Source organism: Pipistrellus kuhlii, unplaced genomic scaffold (genome assembly GCF_014108245.1).
Source record: "Pipistrellus kuhlii isolate mPipKuh1 unplaced genomic scaffold, mPipKuh1.p scaffold_m20_p_4, whole genome shotgun sequence".
In the NCBI taxonomy this organism is placed as follows: domain Eukaryota; kingdom Metazoa; phylum Chordata; class Mammalia; order Chiroptera; family Vespertilionidae; genus Pipistrellus; species Pipistrellus kuhlii.
Window position 1 is genome coordinate 40,384,558 of NW_023425540.1, and position 23,564 is coordinate 40,408,121.

General features: G+C 33.8%; 1 protein-coding gene across 2 annotated transcripts in view; it reads left to right on the forward strand.

The window, feature by feature from the left end:
* The window catches only part of XRCC4 (X-ray repair cross complementing 4), a 159,568-nt gene that overhangs the window by 60,684 nt on the left and 75,320 nt on the right, over positions 1-23,564 (forward strand). The window contains exons 5-6 of one of the 2 annotated variants that reach the window (XM_036409234.2): positions 5,753-5,905; positions 7,928-8,034. In XM_036409234.2, the coding sequence (XP_036265127.1) occupies positions 5,753-5,905; positions 7,928-8,034 (260 nt within the window). The remainder of the gene's footprint in view (positions 1-5,752; positions 5,906-7,927; positions 8,035-23,564) is intronic. The other variant, XM_036409237.2, reaches the window with a different exon arrangement.

The following is a 23,564-nucleotide window of genomic DNA, read 5'->3' on the forward strand; positions in this document are numbered from 1 at the left end:
ATCAAGATACAAAGTGTGGCAAAGTAAGTAAGGATTTATTGGCTATAGCAAAAATATATGGAGAAACAAGGAAGGGCATTAGGAGAGCCCAGGCTGGGCTGTTTTGGCTCACTGAGAAGTCAGAGAAAAGGAGGCCTTGGAGACAATTCAAGGATTTAGCTCTGGGTGAGCTGCTGCTGCGCATTGCTCCCCTGGTTGCAAGTCTCATGGGTCCCTTAGAGGGAAGAAGGGGAAAGGGAATAGCACTGGTATCTTCCCTTGGGGGAGAGCATGCACTGGTTTCTTCATCTGAGCTTATTTACAGATGGAAATCTTAGGAGAGGTTACAGGGGAGGGTTTTAATAGAATATTCATCAGTTTTCCAGGTATGCTCTTTGAGGGTTGTGGTATTCTTTGATTGGTCAGTGCCAGGACAGGGGTTCATTAATCAGTGTAGCTGGTCTTGAGACAGCCATGAAGTCCCTTGTCTGGTTTTTTTTGTTTTTCTGGGCCTGGAGCTGAAATACAACTGAGGCTTAGATGCTATCTTTAAGGAGCACAAGGTCTGGGGGTCTAAACTGCATGACTAGTGACATGCTAGGGAAGGACAGGTTACTCTGAGGTAAGGTTTTTATTTCCCAGTTTTGCCCCTTGTTGGGCATCTGGGGCTCTCTGCCCTGGTGAGTTTCTATACCTGGCCCATTGTTCTTGCTCTGTTTATGTCTGTCTAACTGCCTATAACAATGCTGATCAAGAGTCTTTAGATTAGAAATAGGACATGAACATGAGTTAGGTCATTGAGGACATGGAAAATAGAGAATCATTAGTTGGGGCCATCATTTAGGTCTGGCCACAGTTCAATTTTCTTAGTAGCCTCTGATTTCTCTTATATCAGTGTCTGTCCATGATCCAGTCATTTCTTCCCCATCACTGTTCCAGAATGTATGTCTAGGGGAGACAAAGAAGGAGGGGAATAAAATAGATGCAGAGAATTCCTTTATAAGATAGGGTAGATATGTTTCAAATATGTTGAATACACAATAGGATATTATAGAAGCAAAAAGCAATCATATACACATGTGCTTATTTCATGAAAAATGTTATGATAAGTTAAGAGGAGAAATATGAATTCCTAAAATATGAGTAATATCCTTTTTTTTGCAAAATATATCTTTAGATAGAGACTATCTAGAAGAAAAAATGAATCTTTAATAGTCTATGCCTGGAATTGTGAATTAAATTTTACTTTACTTTTTGTTGATATTTTTTGCATATATTTTGATATTGAAATAAGCATATTATAATAATCAGAGCCAACTCTAAACCTATTTCCATTTGGGATGACAGTGGATAGTAAAGGAACTTTGAGTAAAGAATGAAGACTTACAGTACAATTAAAAAGAATGAGTTTTAATGTATAGACTTTATTTGCTGCTGTTTTTATATACTTTTTAAAAATATATATATTTTATTGATTTTTTACAGAGAGGAAGAGAGAAGGATAGAGAGTTAGAAACATCAATGAGAGAGAATCATCAATCAGCTGCCTCTTACACACCCCCTACTGGGGATGTGCCCGCAACCAAGGTACATGCCCTTGACCTTAATCGAACCTGGGACCTTTCAGTCCGCAGGCCTACGCTCTATCCACTGAGCCAAACTGGTCTCGGCTGTTTTTATTTACTTTTTTAATAATTTTAGTCTTAGTTCCATTTTGAAAAAGTGATGTTACTGAATTAATTTAATTTTGTATAATTTAAATAGAGAAAACATTAGAAATATTGTGTGTAAACCCTTAGCTTATTAGCAATATTTATTTTACTTTTTTTCTATTTTTTTTTAAATAACTCATGTTCCATATTACTGAGTAGGTCTCTGGTTGGCAATCCTATATCAAGCTAGAAACTCTCTAGCTTTATTCTGATTTTAGTTATTAAACATATAATTTGAGGCCATTTTCAGCAGATCAAAATTGGTTGACACACATTGAATCATTAGAATAGAAGAGACCTTGAAAGCTCTTCTATTCTATCAATTTGCCTTCAGCTAGAATCACATTATATGGAGGTGAATTCAATCTGATTTATAAAGACCTCAAGAGATAGCTTCAACTCCCTTTGGTCCCCCATTACAGTGTGGAAGAACAGTCACAGTCAGAAATTTCCCCTTTCCATCTATGGCTAAGTCCTGCATGGTGTAGTTGAAAGCCATTTCCTCTTGTTCTGTCCTCAGAAAGGATGAGGAACAGATGTTTACTATCTTCTTCTGTTCTTAAGGCTTATTAAATCTCTTTACCACTGCTTTCTTTTCCAGCATTCTTTGTCCTCTGAACTTTATTTATATTTTCCTATGCTGTACAACCCTGACCTGGATATAAATTTTGCCAGAGCTGATTATAAATACAAGGATTACTGTACTGTTTCTAAGTACCACATATTCACATTTATGTATTTTGTTTTATTTGGGTTTATTATTCAACCTGTTGTTTTATTTTGGATGTTATTTCTGTATGAAATTACCTTATTTCTGTTATTTTTGCTGTTTTTAAAACTTCTTATTCTTAGATTCTTTTGTTTTCCCACCAGAAATATTTTATTTTGGATATCCAGTATTTTTCATATTTAGTTTTTATCCTTTTCATTTTTTATGCTTTAGTCCTAAATTACTAATTAAACTTAATAATTGTTCTGTTGTTCTAGTCATCCTTGAAAAGATGAAACATCATTTAGGCCTTTCCTATTTAAAGTTATTTATGGCTCATCAGGTTTGAGCTTTGCCTTGGATTAATTGTGGTCTAATCTATAATAGTTGTACACGAATTCTCCTTTAGTATCTCTACTTAGCAGTGAATCTCATGCCTCTCTTCTACTGAATGGTACCACTTACTAATAATAATGGTACCATTCTTGAGCTGGTGGGTTGGCATGAGACAAGTGATATGGAAGGCATGGTAACTTAATGCCCTAAGGGAGGATTGGCATGAAATATGGGGAATGGGGATAGTCATTACCTTTTAGTACTGAATAGTGAATAAAAGGATAGCATGCTCTGAATTTGTTGATGAATTAAGAGGAAATTTATTTCCTGAAATTTTTCACAGTAATACTCTGCTCCTGCTAAGCCCCACTTCCCAGCTTTATTTAGGAAGTGTTATCCAGTTTGATGGTCAGAAATTTGGTAGCAACAAAATCCTAAGTTTTGCTAAAACTAAACAAGTTTATTTTTTTATCCTTACTTGAGAGAAAAATGGAGGAAGGAAGGGAAAGATGGAGAGAGAGGAAGAGGAAGAAAGATAGATATAAGAGAGGAACATTAATCACTGCTTCTAGTATGCACCCCAACTGAGATGGAACCCACAGCCTGTGAATATGCACTGACCTAAATCCATACAGCAACCTTTTGGTGCATGGGACAAGCTCCAACCAACTGAGCTTGAGCTAAAACCAAGCAAGTTTAACTCATAGGATACCACTCATTCTGTTGAGTTTGCTCTCCTATTACTGCAGTATTTTGCCTTTGACAATGTGGCCATTAATTATTTAGATTAACACTATTTTAGTCAAATTATATGATATTTCATTTTTATATATTTTTCAGTTTTAATTCATGTTGATAAGTGCACATATTCTATTAATCAGGGATTATTGAAGTGTTTTATATGGAAATTAAATATGCATTTAAATCAGATAAATTACTAATTGGTTACCATTACTAAAATTTTATATAATAAATTATACAATATTTTTAATGAATATTTTTAGAATTAGTTTTTATTTTGTGTAGATTTAAAGTATTTCATTATTATATACTCAGGTATTTTAATGGTATGTATCTTTTTAAAATTTGTGTTATTGTGTTAACATTATAAAATAGTACAAGAAAATGAGAATTAATGTTTATCTAACACTTTACATCAGAAATACCAATGCTTAAAATAGGCCGTAAATATTGGCAGCTGTTCAACTTTACCTCCACTCCCCGCCACACACACTTGTTTCTCATAGAGCTTTGCTTGAGGAAAAACAGTTTTGTGATATTAATATTTACCACAATTTTTTAGAAGCTGAAGAAAATGAAAAGTATTACTGCTACGTTGATGAATAGGTGATAAAGGAGTGAAAAATATAAAATTCAGAATCACTGGTTCTCCATTTCCTTATAAGGTGTCCATGTAATGCACTGACTTTATTCATTTATCTTATAAATAACTACTCAGTATCTGTTGAATAAAGAGCTGTGCTAGGTACTAAGGATAAAGCAGCCAATAAAACACACAGGCACTTTACCTTTATGACTATGCTATAAGAGTGCTGTAATTGTTCCCAGAAAATATTTTGCCATATGTTTCTGTTCATAACATCAGAGGTCCTAATTCTTTTAGCTCTAGATGGATATGTTGTTGAAAGCATAAGGGCATATATATCAAAGGTATCAATTTTTTTAGTTTTGTTTCTAAATTTCACTGAAAAATATTTTGTGTATTATAAATATATAAAAATAGTATATATATGTAAAAATACATATAGTGAAAATACTAAGATACTTGCATAGAACAGCAGAAGCACAAATAAACAATATGCTAAAGAGAAAACTAAGGCAGAACTAGACTAAATTTAAAAGCATATTTTATATAAAATAATTTATATTTGAGTCTTTACAAAGATGTTTATCCGTGGTATGTATATATGCACATATCAAGTGCATGCAAATTCTGCTAGTTTGCTTTCTTTATATTATGTAGTGTATCTGGAAGATCAAAATTAGTACACTCTATTAGCTCATTTGAATATTGTAGAAGTAATAGAGAATTTTATGTTTTATCTTACATGTCTAAAATTGAAGTTATATAGTGTTTCACATTTGCTGTTTCATTAATCACTGCTTGGAATTTCCAAATTGTATATTTTCATTCATTTTGTTTGCATGTGCTTGAGTGTGTGTGTTGCTGGGTTATAAGCTACAACTGGCTTAGAGAAGGTGATAATCTATTTAGGGGAAACAGATTAGGCAAATCGCTTAATCACAAAACAAGATTACTATTGCTATTAGAGTAATATTAAAAAATATAGGAATTATAGGCTTTAGTTACTCTTGTTTAATTTTCTCCCATAAAAATATTCATTTGAAAATAAACTGGATATGTGACTGAACTATTGCATTTAGGCATTTAGATGTTTTAAAAGTTTTTTGGTATCAGTTTTTAGTTTTTATTCTTATCTCAATACATAAATTATTAACAATAATAAACCATAAGTTCTGATTTATTTAGCTATTTCTACAAAACTTTAAATTAAATCAGTGGAAGCATGTAAAAATCATTTTTATTTGCATTTTCCTTGAAAAGTTTTCTTGAAATAATCTTCACTATTAAATTTTATAATATTAACTAGAGGCCTGATGCACGAAGATTTGTGCAAGAATGGGCCTTCTTTCCCCTGGCTGCCGGCACCGCCTTTGCTCCAGCAGGAGCTGCCTTTCTGCCTTCCCAGGCCCGGAGCGGCTGGGACGGTGCAGTGGCTGGGATAGTGTGGAGAGGCAGGGGTGGTGTGGAATGCCTGCATTGTCACCTTGGTGACAACACACACATCCTGCCCCCAGCCACTTGGCTTCCTGTGCATGCAAATTGACCCTCCATCTTTGTTGGGTTAATTTGCATTCTCACTCTTGATTGGCTAGTGGGTGTAATGAAGGTATGGTCAATTCGCATCTTTCTCTTTTATTAGTGTAGATGTTAAGAAAAACACCATGGTTTATTTATTTGTTTACATTTTAGGTTTGAAAAATGTGTGAATGCTAAGGAAAATTTGGAGACTGATCTTTATAAACGATTTATTCTGGTGCTGAATGAGAAGAAAGCAAAGATCAGAAGCTTACATAAATTGTTAAACGAAGTTCAAGAACTAGAAAAGAACATTGAGCGTGAAAGGTATTTTGACCATTCTGGTTTGAGATGACAGATGCATAAACTTAAGAGGAATTTCTTCCCAAACTCCATGAAATTTAGGTGCTTTCCTTTAATAATATGAGATTATTTGATAGTGTGGGTGGGGTTGGATGTACTCGCTGTTAGATACAATGGTGTGGAGATCTCAGTCTGATCTCTCCATGTCTGCCCAACTGTCACACTTACACTTAAATCATGAAACTGGCATGAAGTTTATCTAAATATTACTGGTTTAATTCTTAGACATCACTAAGAGATTTATTAATTTAAAAAATTAATGTTTTGAACAACTACAGAGTAGTTACACATTTGTAATCTTAATGACTAAGTAATAGCTAATTTTAGAATTAATTGGTTCTGAGAGGGTATGTACTGAATTTTTTAAGTAAAAATCATAGGTGACTGATGGCTTGGATATTTACAATTATTTTAGGCATTTGCAGATATATAATAGGTTTGGGTCTATTGCCTTGCATCTAAGAGAAAACATGAGTTTACTAGTGGCATAATCTTATATAAATAAAAGCCTAATATGCTAAGTGTCTGGTCATCTTTTCAACCAATCAAAGTATAATATGCTAATTATACATCAGGGGGCAAACAGTTGACCGGTTGACCAGTCACTATGAAATGCACTGACCACCAGAGGGCAGACACTCTGACTGGTAGGTTAGCTTGCTGCTGGAGTCTGGCCAATTGGCACTGAGATAGACAGGTTTGGCATGCCCTGGAACCCTCCCGCAGTCCCTCTCGAGCTGGCCAACCTCTTGAATTCCTTCCTGACCCTGATCGTGTATCTGTGGGGTCCCTCAGCCTTGCCTGCATCCTTTTGTAACCTGGGACCTCTCAGGGGATGTTGGAGAGCCAGTTTTGGCCCAATCCTGCAGGCTAAGCTGACGGACCCCATTGGTGCACTAATTCGTGCACCAGGCCTCTAGTATAAAGATATAACATTTGATGTCAGATGGTCCTAGTTCAAGTGCTAGTCTGACATTGACATCTACCACTACATGACCTTGGGCAAGTCCTTTAAACTCTCTATGCCTTGCTTGAGTATCTCCATAATATGAATAAAAGCATTTGATTCAGAATTTTCAGATCAAATGAAAGGAAGAACTGTTTTGAGATTAAAATACTGAACACTGTAACTCCAGAAGAATAGTATTTTGAAAAATGAATAATAAGTGATAAGAAACTGATTAAGAATTAAGTATAATGAGCACTCAACCATATGTAGGTTAGCTAAAAGATAGCTAACATAATAGTGATTTATATTAACCCTACTGGCCTAGTGAACAGATTCATGCACATTGATTAATTAGAAGAAATATTTTAATATTGCTATTCACCCTTTCTCTATAATAGAAGTGCTAGAGATGAAAGAAAATTAGTAAAATGTATATGAAAATAATATATAAATTTATTAATAAACAATAACAACATGATATAACAACAACAAAGATATGATATAAAACAACAAAAACATGATATAAAAACAACATTGATAAAAACAGTGACTGATAAATTCATTAAACTTATTCTAACATCTTTCTATATACCACATTATGAGTAAAAACATTTTCAGAGTGCTTGACTAATTTCCCTTGTGATGAAGTATTTACAATTTTAACTTAGATGTCAACAAAAACAACCAAATTAATGATCAACAATGACAGATCGAAACACACATGTGTGATTGGTGCCAGTGAGAGTTTTGTATGTAGCGCATATGCACAAGTCAACATTTATTCTTAAATTGCCAGTGCTCATCATAGGTACCAACCGTTCAGTCAGTTGGACATACCGTCTGTCGGTCACTTAGCCTTTTATATAAATAGTTATAGTTAACATAAGTGATTGTATCTTAATTATATATGTTTCAATATATGTTTGTTTAATTATATTGTTTTTCCAGGTATATTTTCTATAATTACTTACTAGTGAATTTGGTATCTAGCCAGAGGTGAGCCAATAATATATAATTCTAACTTTTTCTTTTTCTAGAGAAACTACAACAGGTTCTGAAATATCTGCTAACAGAGATACAAACTATGATGAAAGTACTGATGAGGAAGATAAAAACCTGCCTGATCCCTCAGTGTTAGCTCCAGGTAAAATAAATACACTTATTTCCTCTTTTGAATATTTCACCTGGGCTTATCACTCTAATTATAATAATCCATAATGAAAAATGCAATGAAAAAAGCACTCTACACAAAATTCTTTAGACTTTCTAGTCTAATACCTTAAATACTAATGTTAACCATAAATATGTATTATAAAATGCAGCAATTCATTAGCAACAACAAAACAAGCAAGCATGAACACATACATACAAACCAAGGTATACTATTCTTGTTAAACAACGATGCATAAGTAATAAGCAAGGTATGACTTCATAATAAATAATCTCCAGCTCAAAGATGGCTGCCTTTAACATTTGAGATAAAATCTAGCTAGGGTGGGATAAGGCAGCAGTGGTATAAATCTAGAATGCTTTAGACTACCCTGAAGTTGAGACTTTCTCTCGCTGTTCAGAAAAGGAATTATAATGGGATGACATGGGGTTGGTGAGAAGAGAAGGACAAATAGCACTTTAAAAAAATCTTATTATAGTACATTTTTAAAATTTTTTATTTTTAAATGAAATTTTATTGGGGTGACATTAGATTACATAAATATATAGGTTTCATGTGTGGATTACTAATTTATAAAAACTGTACATAGGACCATGTGCCCATCATCCAAAGTCAAATATTCCCCTGTCACCTCATATAAGGACCCCGATCTCCCCTCCTTCCCCTCCCTCTGGCAATCATATACATTCCTAAGCCTTTCTCAGTCCCTCTGGTCAAGCACCTAGCAAGCAGGTTTTTTAACCCATGGATTATTTTACTAGAGTTTTATAGATTTTCTATAAGTAGAGGCCCCTGAACTCATTTAATATTTACATGATTATGGCGTAAGCCAATATTCTCACAATTAAGGTTGGATTCATTTATTTAGCAAATATATTTTTGATTGTCTATTATGTACCAGAAACTTTTCTATGCAGTAGAGAAGAAAATACAAAAATGTCTGCTTTTGTAGAGTTTAAATTCTAGTCAGACAATAACAAAATGGATGCATTTAATATTAAAATATGTTAAATGCTAAAGAGAAAATTAAATCAGGATGATGATTGTGATTTTGGCCAGGGCACAGAAAAGGCCTTGGTCATGATATCCAGGGCAGTAGCTAAAGTGGGCAGGTGGAATCAAGAGAGTTGATTTTTTTTTCTTAGATGAGAGAAATAATAATTATGTTTGTATACTGATGGGAGTAAATAAGGAAAGTGGAGGGAATATCCAGGTAATATACAGAGGTAAGGATTGCTGGAATACGTCTCAAAGTAGTTAAGAGAAGATGGGATCAGATGGACAAGTGCAGGACTCATTTAGCTAGAAGTATGGGCATAATGACAAAAAAGAAGGTAGTCTAAATGGACAGAAACACAGGAACATATCTAATTGCAGTCATGGAAACTTACTGTTGTTGATTAAATTAGTTGATTGATTGATCTGATTCTAATTAGATTTGAATTGTATCACACAATCTTGCTTTTATACATCAGAGTTAAATTTCTTTTCATTTAGAGGCTATGCTTGTTTTACATTAGTCACCAATTTAAAATGAAATCATTCTTTAGTAATAAAATGTAACAAAAGCTCACAGAGAAAGTCTGTACTCTTTCCAATTTAAACATTCACAGTTTTTAAAAAATAGAATGGCTTTTTATTTTGTTCCTTATTCAGAGAATCTCACCAACCTTTGAAGTAAATGAAAATTATTGTTGAAGAGAAAATATATGGTTAAATTTGAGTATATGAGAATGGGTTCTTTCTATGTTCAGTCTCCTTTAAGCAAATCTTTTTAAGTTGCAATGGTACTCTTTTAAATTTGGCAAAATTCTCTTCTCTTCAAAAATGTTAATTTCTTATTTTTTATTTTACATGGCATATTTTCTTTTACTCACATCAAGTTCACTATATATTTGATGTATAGGTCTCTTATTATAACTTTTTGCATTTAATTGCTTTTGATAATTTTTTTTACGTCAAGAACTAAGAGCATTTTAATAGAAACATTATTCTTTTCCTTCTGCTTCAGTAAGAAATGTTCAGGAAATTAAATTTTGCTTAAAAAAATTGAACATCAGTTCTAAAATACTTGATACTGAATTAAGAACTAGATTTCATAGATCAGAGAAAAATCATTGTATGAGCTAAACAGCAAAGAGAGCCTCCTTATAATTTACCATATTTCATGATTTACTTTGTTACAGAGACAAGGTACATTCTTAGGCCACATGATTTTTTATAATCACAGCCTTAACTTTTGGTATTTTACATATTATATTGTGCTTTGGGGAAAGCTATAACAATTCCTTTCTCCATCTTTACTATATAATACTTATTCTTAGAATACCAGTAAATATGCAAATTTATTTTAGATACTAGGGGCCCAGTGTACAAATTTGTGCACCTAGAAAGGAACTGTGGGCTGAGAGGCTGTGGTGGACACAGGGGCAGGTCTCATCCCATCCTCTGTGCTCCTGCCCTGCCCCTTCCAGTGCATTCCCCATCCCCTCCTGCCACCACGGCTCCCAAGCACTGATGGAGTCAGCCCAGCTTGCACCTGCTGATGGCAGAGCAATTGGTGACTGCACCAGCAGTGAGGGAAGCAGGGCCAGTGCCTTCAGTGCATGGGAATGGCGGCTGCTGCCCCAATCATGCGTTAGGAGCAGGGGGAGGTGGAGAAGCCCTCAAGGACAATCGGGGCTGGCAGCTGCCACTTGCACCGCTGATAGTGTTGAGCGATTGGGACCCGCACCAGGTGCTGGCAGCAGATGCAAGCAGCGGCTCTGGTGCTGGGTTCAGGTGGGGCTGGGGCCAGTGCCGGTGCTGGCAATATGTGCGAGCAGTGTCTCTGGTGCTGGCAGCAGGTGCAAGAGGCGGCTGCCGGCCCTCCTTGCTTCTCAGGAGCAGGGGGGAGGGGAGAAGCCCTCAGGGCCCATCAGGGCCTTAACCACCACTTGTACCTCTAATGGTATTGAGTGATCAGGGCCAGTGTGAACGCCAGGCAGGACCAAAGTGCAGGAGCAAAGAATATTCAGTAGCCATGAGAGGCTATCCCTGATGACTAGCACCCTGCCTTGGTCTGGCACCGCCGCTCACCTGCTCCACCATCCTGCCTCAGCTGACACCCGCCATGTTCTGCTCTCTGCCACCTGCTGCTGATGCCCACCACCCCCTGGTGGTCAGCACACATCAAAGTGACCGGTTGTTTGGTTATTCGGTTGTTCCACCATTTAGTCTATTTGCGTATTAAAATTTTAAATAATATAGATTGCAAGTACATGTGTGCTTTTTTTACAATAAAAACAAGAGGAAAGGAACTTGATGGGATTTAATACAACACATTTACTCTATCTTTCAGAAAGCCATTTCTTTACATTGTTAAATGTGTAACTGGGTAGTAGTTTTTATTATGCAATTTCATCGTTAATTATTAAAATCACCAAATTTTTTTCATTAGTTCACATTATTAACTTATTACTGCATGACAAAAAGAGGTTTGTAAAGAGACCAAGATCATTCAGTGATTCCATGGTATTCATTCAAGAACATAGTCTGTTTATTTTTATGACTGTATCCAGACTTAGGGTAGCTATACTTTAATTTTTATGAATAAGCAATAAAAATCTTTTTATTACTTTATCTCGAAAGTTCACATTTTTCCCTATCGTTAGGATTATTGAGAAAATAACTAATGATATGTAGTCCAGTCTAATAATTTACATCATGCTCATATGAACCACAACATATGGTATGAAAAAAACTTTATTCATTAACAGTTTATTAACAAAAAGATCTCTAAGATATTCTGAAATCTAAATGTCACAGTCTGCACCACCCCACAACAACATTTTACATTTTTCTGTAACAAGGTTTACTTTCTCTGTCTGAACCTCCAGAATTTTTAGATAGGTAGCAATGGTATTAAAAACTTTATTTCTTTAGCTGTGACCTCATACTAAGGCTTTAGGGATCATAGATATTTTACATTTTCCCCCGATTAAGATTGTGACAGAAAAAGTGGTTACTGTGATTTCTATTTATAGCTCAACCCGTCCATTACAAAGGAAGATGGGTCACTTGTACTCCCCATCTAGTTGGTATTAACACCTATTCCTTTAAAGATTTCCTAGTTAATCTGGGTTCCTCCTGCATCCAAAGTTTTTTTTTATGGGTTGTTGTTTTGGTGTGTGTACATGTGTGTGTTTATTTAATGGGAACCTGATAGATTATTATAGATATTATGGAACAACTTTCACTGCTAGAAACCTTCTGTTTCTTTGGATAAAATCAAGATAACACCTGATGTCCATGGTTGTGGAGAAGCTACAGTTTGAATTAGGTCCCGTGAGTAATAAACCTCACCAAAATATATAGAGATATAAACATAATTAATATAGCAGCTAAGTGCCAGACTACCAATATTATATTTAAGTTGCCTGTCATTTGCCCCAACAATATCTGGCATAATCAAAAAATAATTTAGTGTTATGCATTTTGAAATATTTTCATCATAATTTGTATTCTAATAACAGTAGAATTGTATGTAAATATAGCTTTTCAATGCATATGGATATTCTAAGAACTTTAGCCATTTTTAGAAAACATTTTAGTTCTAATATAATTCAAAATGCATGTAAATATTTAGTGGAAAAGTTGGGTTTATTTCATAGAAATGGAATCTTTTTTTATGAAACATTTTGAAAATTTACTTGCCTCCTAATTAGCCATCATAAGAGGAATTATTTTATTATTTAAAAAATTTTAAATAATATTTTTGAATTGTAATTATTTCTATTAGTAGAAATTGGCAATATTTTTTACAAGTAGAAACCAATGAAACCAGCCTTCCTAAAAAAACAAGTAAGAAAAATATTTATTCTAGAATTTGTTACCCTTCTTAGCTTCATATGAAAGGTGCACAACCATTAAAAATAAATAAAATAAGCTTTCTTACCACTTTTCTATGTAATTATTAGTTTGAGATTTAACACATTAGTTTAATTAGTCCTGCTACTTAACCAACAGGAAGGTCTCTGTATAACTGTTATTAGTAATTTAGGCTTCTGCCTAGTTGGTGGGCTTCCTGAAAGGAAGTGTGATTATAGAATAGCCTTTTTGAAAATAAATGAATGGCTATGTCACACAGTTGATGAATGCTGATATAGTAGCTTTTAAAAATAGAGCAGAATCCAAAATTTCTAAGTATCAAAGAGCTTGTTGCTTCGAACAGTGAATGTCTGCTCACAGAGGGGATAACAGCATGTACTGCCAAAGAGATTACTCAGTTCAGCTTTACAGTCACAGATTCTGCCCTTGATCTTATCCAACTTGTATCATAGGCACTTTCTTTTATAAATTCTGAATAAAAAGCTTGATTTAATAAAACCTACCACAAAACTAAAAAAGCAATTTGAATGTATTTCTTAGCAATTGTGAGATTTTACACATCAGTAGTAGGATTGCTGAGGAATGACATTTTAAATTTGATAAATCTAGATCTCCTATAGTTCTAGATCTTCTATGCAGTTAAGTTCATTATTTTTCAGATGAAGGAACAGAGGCGACTGGAAATGTTAAGTGGATTACTGTTGGTCACTCAAGAGAAAAAAATGGGAAAGTATTTGCCTTCTGTAATAATAAATTAACCACATTTTACATCTCTTTTGAGATTCTGTAAAAACCCTTGGAGATTTCATAACACTGAATAAATTACCATGAATGCAATCAAATAATGAGAACATTTTTTCTCCTAAAGAGAAGATAAGTCTTATTTGTATATAAAGCCTCCAGAAAGATATTCAGCATCATCAGATTAAACAAATAGCTTGGGGAGAAAATTCCAGAATATATGTATTTCTATTGAGATCTTCCTTCTATATTTTTTCAAATTGAGATTTAAATGACATGTAACATTGTGTAAGTTTAAGATATACAAATGTGTTGAGAATAATGACAATATAATTCCTTAGCAACTTTGAATTTTATAATACAATATTGTTTACTATAATCACCATACTGTACATTAATTTTCAGGATTTATTTATCTACTAGTTGCAAGTTTGTACGGTTAAATAACATTTCCCCAATTTCCCACCTCCCCTGCCTCGGTTAGTCAACATTCTACCCTCTGTTTTTACAAATTTGGCTTTCTAAAATTCCACATATCAGTGAAAGCATACAGTATTTGTCTTTCTTTGTCTGACGCTGTATATTAATTTCTTCAGATTTTGACTTAGTGTTATTTTCCTGAGAACTCTCAAATGTACCAGTGGTTGTTAGTAAATCTGTGAATTTCTTTATAACCCCATTGCTAAAATATAACTGATAGAACCTCCTAAGCCATTATTTCTGCATTTTTATTTAGTATTAGACAGACAAAAATAATTCTAATAATATTTGTCTCTAGCTATGGATGAACGAGGAAGTTGGCAAGTCCTCTCATTTAAAAAAAAAACTAGATAAATGAGAGAAACAAGCATTTCAGTGTTCTGAAAATTGGCAAAAGGCAAACAGCTATATGAAGTGTTTATGCTTGAAAAATTGCTGAAATTCAAGTTTTAAAAAATGGATTTTTGTAGTACTTGCCTAGAGCTGCCCCATTGTTATCCCCCAGTCCCTCATTCCCTCAACTTGGTCAGTATGGAAGTTTTCTCAAGACCTGGGAGACCATTAAGACTGGCTGCTGTTATACCTGGACCAAAGAGAGCTCACTCACTTATCAGTGGAAGTGACATCCACATCCAGCAGTATTATTGGTGGAAGAAATGATCGTGGCTACAGTTGGTAAGTGGGTTGGACCAATGGATGTTCTAACCTGAGGTTAGCCTTCTATGTGGCTACATTTGTACCATCTTGCTTTAAGAATCAATGACTAGGATTTTACAGATATGGTGACTTGACATAAATAGTCATCTATATGCCATTTCAATGGGTAATACACATATAAGAAAAATTATATTGTCACATATTTAACTTAAACAAATTTTTCTTTTGTGCATAACTTGTCAGAGTCTTTATTATGCTATTGTGCGAAGGGTGCAATGTACTGTAAAACATTTCTCAAAATTACATGACCTGAGGGACTTTTTCAATGGATGTTATTATTTCATGCAGCCCATGTGAGAAATCTTCTTTTAAATTATTTCAACTTGTATATAAGTGAGGTGAGAAAGGGGGGAGTGTTTATAAAAGAAAATACTTTCCCAGTACAGTCTCTACATGTCCTTATTTTAAGAGTAGATGCACTAAATTGGAAGAGGATATAATCAAGGATATATTCTCAAAGAATAGTATGAACCCACGAGAATAATGTTAAATTTCAAAGCATAGAGTGACTTTGCAGGAATTCTGGGTATAGTTTAAAATGATATTTTACCATTGTTGTGGTCAGGGGATTGGTCTGAGAATGGACTTAGGACAAATGTTTGCTAATATAATCAATATTGATAGTTGAAAGAAACACTACATAAATGCTGCTTAATTTGGTCTATCTCAAAGTGAATTCTTGAACCTCTGGTTCATGAAAAATGTTTTATGAGGGTATCATTGAGCCCTTCGAATTATGTATGTGTGTATTAGTTTGCTAAGACTTCTATGCCAAGACCGGTTTGGCTCAATGGATAGAGCGTCGGCTTGGGGACTGAAGGGTCCCAGGTTCAATTCCGGTCAAGGGCATGTACCTTGGTTGCGGGCATATCCCCAGTAGGGGGTGTGCGAGAGGCAGCTGATCAATGACTCTCTCTCATCGATGTTTCTAACTCTCTACCTCTCTCCCTTCCTCTCTGTACAAAATCAATAAAATATATTTAAAAAACAAAAAAGACTTCTATAACAAAGAACCACAAACTTGGTGGTTTAAATAGCAGAAATATATTGTCTCATGAGCTAGAAGTCTGAAGTCAGGGTACCATCAAGATTGATTCCTTCTGATGGCCATGAGGGAAGGATCTATTCCAGGCCTCACTCCTAGGCTTATCACTGGACATCTTATTGGAGTCCACATTTCCTTTTTTTATAAGGATTAAGGCCCATACAAATGACCTCGTTACTTGATTACCTCTGTAAAAAAGTCACATTCTGAAATTAAGACTCCAAAAATATATTTTGGGGGGAATACAATTTATTTCATAATAATGGATATGTACATTTTCAAAAGAGACTATGTTCCAAAAAATATTCAAAGCCATTAATCCTGGAGAATAGTGTTATACCCAAAAAGATAAAATAACAGAAAATGGAAACTTATAATAAATGACAAGATGAGAAGAAAAGATAGTGTTCAAATGGAAGCTGAGTCACCTGTCAGTACATTGGACTGGAGGTTTGTCTAGAGCTGCATTGTTCAGTAAGGTAGCCACTAGCTATATGAGGCTATTTGAATAGTGGGAATGTGATTAGTCTAAATTGAAATGTTCTGTAATTATAAACAACACATTGGATTTCAAAAATTTAGTATAAAAAGAATGTTATATATCTAATATATTTCTATATTAATTATACATTGAAATAATATTTTGGATATATTTAATAAAATGAAATATATTACTAGTGTTAACTTTATTTGTGTGTATTTTTTACTTTTGAAATGTAACTAATAGGACATTTAAAAATCTATATGTGACTCACATTATGTCTCTATTAGACACATTGGTCTTACTATTTGAGAAAGTTCCATGTCATGCTGATTATGTGATTCTATAATAGATTTATATGATTGTGGAAAAGAAATCAAATTATACTATCAAGTGTCTATGAAACTTTTAATGTAAATTCATGAGATCTTTAGGTGGATATGAGTATTTTATACCTTAGAAATACAAAATATATTGCACTATTGTTGTTTTTTATTAATTGTAGTAAAGCAGACTAAGGAAGCCTGCATCATTTAACAATTTGTCCTCAGAAAATGAAACTAGCCGAAACCGGTTTGGCTCAGCGGTAGAATGTCGGTCTGCGGACTGAAAGGTCCCGGGTTCGATTCTGGTCAAGGGCATGTACATTGGTTGCGGGCACATCCCCGGTAGGGGGTATGCAAGAGGCAGCTGGTTGATGTTTCTCTCTCATCGACATTTCTATCTCTCTATCTCTCTCCCGTCCTCTCTGTAAAAAAATCAATAAAATATATTTTAAAATACTAAAATGAAACTAAACATTTTTACTGGCCCTGTAAAACTGCAAACCATGACCTAGTTGAAACAAGAGATGGAGAAATGCAGCAGCAGTCTCTAAATCAGCTGAATGTCTGTAAGGTAACATGTAGGATTCTCGTCTTTCTGTAATTGTAATAGGGATCTATACCACATATAGCACATCTGGTTCCTTGAGGCATTTCATCAGCTTCACCTATAAGCAGTAGTTAAGATCAAAGGGATAGAAAAGGTTACCAGTGATGAGGTTGTAGAATGTGCCAGCCCACCAACATTGACATGATACTTGCTGCAACTCTGAGGGTCTAGGGATGTGTGAAGGATAGTTATCAGCTGGCTTGCTAAACAGATTTTGAGTTATGCAATGGAAGAGAACAGACAAGTAGGGTGGGCAAAAGAAAGACTCAAAGTGAGACCCTAAGTTCAAATTCAAGCCTTGTAAAACATCTGGAAAGCTGGGAAATAGAAGCTTCAAACATGTGCACTCAGGATTTTGTGGGGAGAGGGGAAGGGTTATAGTTTGGGGGATTACAGAATAGACAAAACTTGGGGTATTGCTGGGCATATTGTTTTTTAAGCACAATGGCTAGCCATATTAACAACCATATTATGTATTAATCTAAATTAATAACTTGAACTAAATCAGAGGTTGTAAATGATCCAGTTCACATATACTTTGCTTTTCCTTTGGTGATATCATGCTTCAAATAATACATTTGAATGCATTTAAACAGGGAATAGGTTCCCTAGTTTTCTGTAGTTCTCAACACTGTCCTTTGTTAGCATTTTATAGTTATTTTTTTAATGTCTGATAATCTTTGTCTTTTAACTGGAGTGAGGATTAAAATAATTTGTAGTTTGTGTAATTACTTATATATTTAGATTTAGCTCAACTGAGATACTATTTGTTTTTTATTTTATTATCCCAACTTTCCACCCTTATTAACTTGTTAATTATTTATTCTTATATTTTTGTTTTAATGGTTACCCTAGAGATGGCAACATACATATGTGACCTGCAATAATCTAATGTAAATGTAGCTTTCATATTTACTAGATAATGCTAGGACTTTAGGATACTTTAATGCTACTTAACCTTTTTGCATTGTTGTAGCATGTATTTAAACCTTCCATATGTTGTAGACCTCATAAAGCATTATTATTGTAGTTTTGAAAAGTCAGTATTTATGTTTATTCACAGCTTTACCTTTACCTTGTTCTTTATTCCCTTTTGCATTTTGTGTTGTCATTGGGGGTTGTTTTCTTTTATCTTTTAAAACTTTTATTTAACATTCCTCATAGTGCACAGTTAGCTTTCAATAAATTCTCTTGGTTTCAGTTGTGAAAGCCTGCAGTTTTGAAAGGAATTTTGTTGGTATAGATTTCTAAGTTAACAGTTGTTCTTTCAGCACTTTGAAGATGTTACTCCATTGTCTTCTGACTTTTTGTTCCTATTAAGGAATTGTCTCTTAGGCATATTGATGCTCCTATGAAATTAGGAGCTTTTTATGTCTTTTTATTCTTGCTAATTTTATACTATCACTTTGGTATTTAATAGCTTTTGTCTGATGTATCATTGTGTGTGTGTGTGTGTGTTTGTGTGTGTGTGTGTTTCCTGCTTGAGATTTATAGAGCTTTCTGAATTGGTGGCTTGAAATATTTAGTCAGTTTTAGAAATTATTGGCCAATAGTTTTTTCAAATATTGATTCTGTCCTGTTCTTTCTCATCTCCCTTTCTGGGAATTCAATTACACTAATATGAGACTTTTCCATATGTTAGAGTTTTCACTATGTTCCATACATTCCTTATGGTCTTTTCCATAATTTCAATTTTTTTAGTTTGTATCCGACTGATATTTTTTTCAACTGATCTACTTTGTTTATTGAAATTACCAATCTGTTGGTTTGGTCCTTATTCATTTTCCTTGTGTATGATGAGTCAATTACGGATGTATATTAATCTACTTTGAGGGTATGTATCCCTTGGTTGTTGGCTGCTTGAAGGTGGTGGTCTCTTATAGCACCTGGTTCGGAGTCTTGCAAATCAAAGAAATGCGATAATTAAAATAATTAGTGAATTTGACTTATGTGTTTGCTGCATATTGATTTACTGATGGCAGATGTGTGTATGGTATTTCAAAAGTGTTTTTATCCCATTCATGACACATTTCAAATATAAAAGTGTCCAAAGTAGCAGTAAGCATGTTGTAGTGACATACTTAAAGCAAATGTAGTAATTGAATGCCTCCAAAGGGTGATTAAAATTAACAGAAATAACTCCAGAATTTAAATAATATAGTCTATTCTTTCCACGTATTTTTATATGGTACATCATTGTTCATCATTGAGGTGGGTGTTATGGCCTTATGAGGGAATTGAAAATAGTGTAACAGTATAAATGGGAACTTTTTAAGAACTTATTTTGCAAGCTGGACTTGAGATATGAGGCTTTGATATATACCTTGCTACTCTCAGGCATTATGATGGCAAACACTGTGATGACTATAAGATGCATTGACTAAGATTATACACGTCCAGCCTAAACTCTTTCTTCATTATATCACTTTGGTAACGACAAGATTTTTTAAACTGCTGGGACCAGTAGAGGTGACAGCGTTGATGACAAATCAGGAATGATCTATTGGAAACTCAAAAGACCAGTGATTTCGGAAGAAGATGCCGGTTGACCTGCTTTCAATGCGTTTCCAATAGTTTTTATTTGGAAAAATTATGGTTAAAATTGAATACCAACAGGAAGATAAATTGAGCTAAAGAAATATCTTCTAAGAAACTATGTTTATTCCATTAAAACTGTATTTCAGACGACAAATGTTAAAATATTCTTGAGTTTATTAACAAGTTTACAAAACTGTGAATAAAAACTAAACATTTTCCTTCTAAATTGTTTAATCTTTACTATGGCAATTAGTATGCATTTTTTATCTTATTAAATAATGAATACAGCATGCACCATTTTCCACAGTTCAACATTTGCATTATTAGAAAGTTAATTTATTTCTAACAGAATGTGAGATTATTGAAAATTAAATTAAGTGCATAACAATATTTGATATACTTTTTAATTTGCCATTCTATACTCAAATTAATTTTGTTAATATAAAATTCAGTCTTTAATAACAATGTTTACTGAAATAGAACTTCCTTACATTTCTCTGTGCATTTATCTTTTCTTTATTCACTTTTAATGGTTATTATGTTTCATAGAGATATTTGTAGCATACTTGATTTGGAAGTATAAAATAATGAAGTTCAATAAGAAAGATTGCATTTTAAAATAAAAATTTAATAATTTTTGGAGATTTAAAAAATAATAAATAGATTTAGTTTACTTGACAAAATTCACTAATTTCTTTTTAAAAATATTTTTACTAAATTTTAGAGAGAAAGGGAGAGGGATAAAGAGAGAGAAATATCAATGAGAGAAACATTGATCAGCTGCCTCCTGCATGCTCCCTACTGGGATCTAGCCTGCAACCCAGGCATGTGCCCTGATGGAGAATCAACTAGTGTCCTCTTGGTTCCTGGGTTGATACTCAACCACTGAGCCACATCAGATGGGCCAGGACACTTTCTTTAGTTAAGGAAACAAATTTCAAAGGCTATTTAATGTGATTTTCTCTTTAAAAATTCTGAAGATTTCTTTTCATGAATTTTCAACTGCAAATCAAGCCTGCAGAGGAGCTCTTTCTGTTGTATTCTGGAACAGCTTCCAAAGTAAAATACTAGATATTATAACTTGATGTAATTTCCACTACAAAGGAGGACAGAAACAGTGAATCGTTTCTTTTAAAAATTTAATTGCTTTATAAATGACAACCTTTTAAAAAATACTTTATTTTAAACTCAAAGGTAAACAAAACAAACAAAAAATAACATCTGATAGTTATATGGAGAACCTCTCATAGACATATTGACAGTTGGAAAGTCTGTTTTCAAAGCCAAGTGCTTACAGCTCATGTTACAAAGAATATGATTGATAGGTCAGAATACCATTGGCATTCTCATTGTAACTCAAAATCAGAAGCGTGTTGCTTTAGAAACATAAAACAAAGATGCCATCATTTTATAAGCATCTTTCTATTTCTTGACTTCATGCTTAGTTAGGAACAAAATAAAATTTTTTTAAAGAGCTAAAACTTTAAGAACTCATTTGTTTTCACACAGAAGGATAATATGACATCGTTTGAATCACCATCTCATGTAATTCCGAAGAAGAGAAAATTTTACCTTCTTATAAGAATTCCTTTTTGCTTAGAATTGCTTTTGTATTATATGTGCTTGTTTAAATACCACATTAAATAGTAACAACTCACTTGTTTTTGATGCTCCCACATTCTAATACTACTTTATTATTTGAAGGTAGGCATTATAAAAATAAACTAGTGTTTGTGAGAGGCATAGCCTATTTTAATGGAGAAGATTTATGTGGTGAGCTAAGAGCTCATGTCTGATCTTCCTTTAATTATTATGGATCAGGATACCCTTCTTGAACCTCTACAATAGGCAGGGATTCTGAAGCTGTATAGTAACAATATACATGAAAGTATTTACACTCTGTAGAACACAGGGACTTGTATCTTTTAATCAATGTTATTATTTTAAGAAGGAATTTATAGATCCCAAAGAAATTTTTAGATAACATTTTCTTTGTTTTCCATACTCTCTGTTCTCTATTGTAAAAGGTAGTTGAGTTGATTTCATGTTATTTTTGCATCACACAGCACAATGCCCTGCACACAGTACACGGTAGGATTTTTAACACTTGTTCATTAAGTGGTGAATGAATTCTTCAATGTATAATGAAATATATTTCAGATGAACACAATAAATGCAGTTTAATTGGATTATTTTAAATTCATTTTCCTGCCATGTTGTTTAAATACCATTAGTAAAATGTGGACAAATTTGGACTTTCATTGTTATTATCTGGCATAAAATCAGGACTGACTCAGAGTTTATTTTAGCATCATAATATTGCTAAACAAAGCTCTGCAGTTATGACTTTTATTTGGCATAATTTCCTACCTATTTCAGAAGGATAAATTATGGTTTATACTAGTTGTTTTTCTCTAAGCTTCATAACACTTATTTAAACTTTGTGTTATATCCAAATTAGCCTAAAAGACTCCATTCATTCTCTGTTCTTTGGCTGGCGTGCCACTTACTTACAGATTCATTGACTATGATTGATTATAAACTGCCTGTGAGACCCACTTATACGGATTCCTCACTTGTTAGAGTTTAAATGAGTCACAATTCCCTCTGCTATTGGACTTTACAACGTGCAATAAGGTGTTTTTAATGACTTTCTCTGCAAAATATACTCCTTTCATCTGCAGGTCAGCCCGGTTTAAATCTCTATTTTGTTGGACACTACCCCAAAGAAAACTTTTATTCTTCATTATTCTTTTTGTTCCATGAAACCATATCCTAAAATATTTCAAAAGCTAGAATGCAAACTAATTATACCACCATAAAATATTTTCACAAACATAAACAGTTACAATATTCTACATCAACCAATTCACCAAAATCACCTTTTACATTTAGTACAGTTCTTATAAATTAAAAAATGCACAATAAAGGCCACTGTTTTAGTTAGTTGTGTATTTGTCTGATTATGAACTCCTTTAGAAAAGGGATAAAACCACGGCTTATACTCTTGCATCCCAGAATCAGTATAGTGCTTTATTTAATGGGTAACCAACATTTTTTGGTCAGATTGAACCGTCCTAATACTTCGTAAAAGATCTACGAAAAATCTTACACAGAGGTCTTTAGTATAACTGTGGCCTAAAGTTAAAAACCAGGGGCAGAAGCTGAGCTGTCAGGTGGCTGGGTGAAAGACCAGGCAGTAGAGCATTAGGACTTTCCTCTAAAGTGACTTGTTCAGTTTGGGGTTAAGAACTGAATTTGTGGAGTTTTGTCCAAATCCATCTAGATAACCTCTTATCCCCCTTTCCAAACTATAGGATGCTTAGGGTTTTAGGGTTTGTAATGAAGTCTTGTTCAAGAACAAGGTGGTTGAATCTGCTAAGTTTCTGTTCAAAAGAGTAGTGGGAAAGTAAACTAACATTAATTTTGTGCTGTTCTGTATTAGGTGCTGGGTTAGGTGCTTTACATAATTTATTTAATCTTTTTACATAATTTATTTAATCTTGACCAGATCAATGTCAGGCCTTATAGCTCTCAATTTCAGAGAGGTTAAATAATTTGTCCAAGGTTATGCAATAAGTAAGTGAAATAGCCAACATTTGAACTTATATTGAACTCATATTTGATTGGCCAAATTAATAACTCATTTGTGGCTGATGAAGCCTGTCCTATGTAATTATGCACTGTTACTTGGCTCCT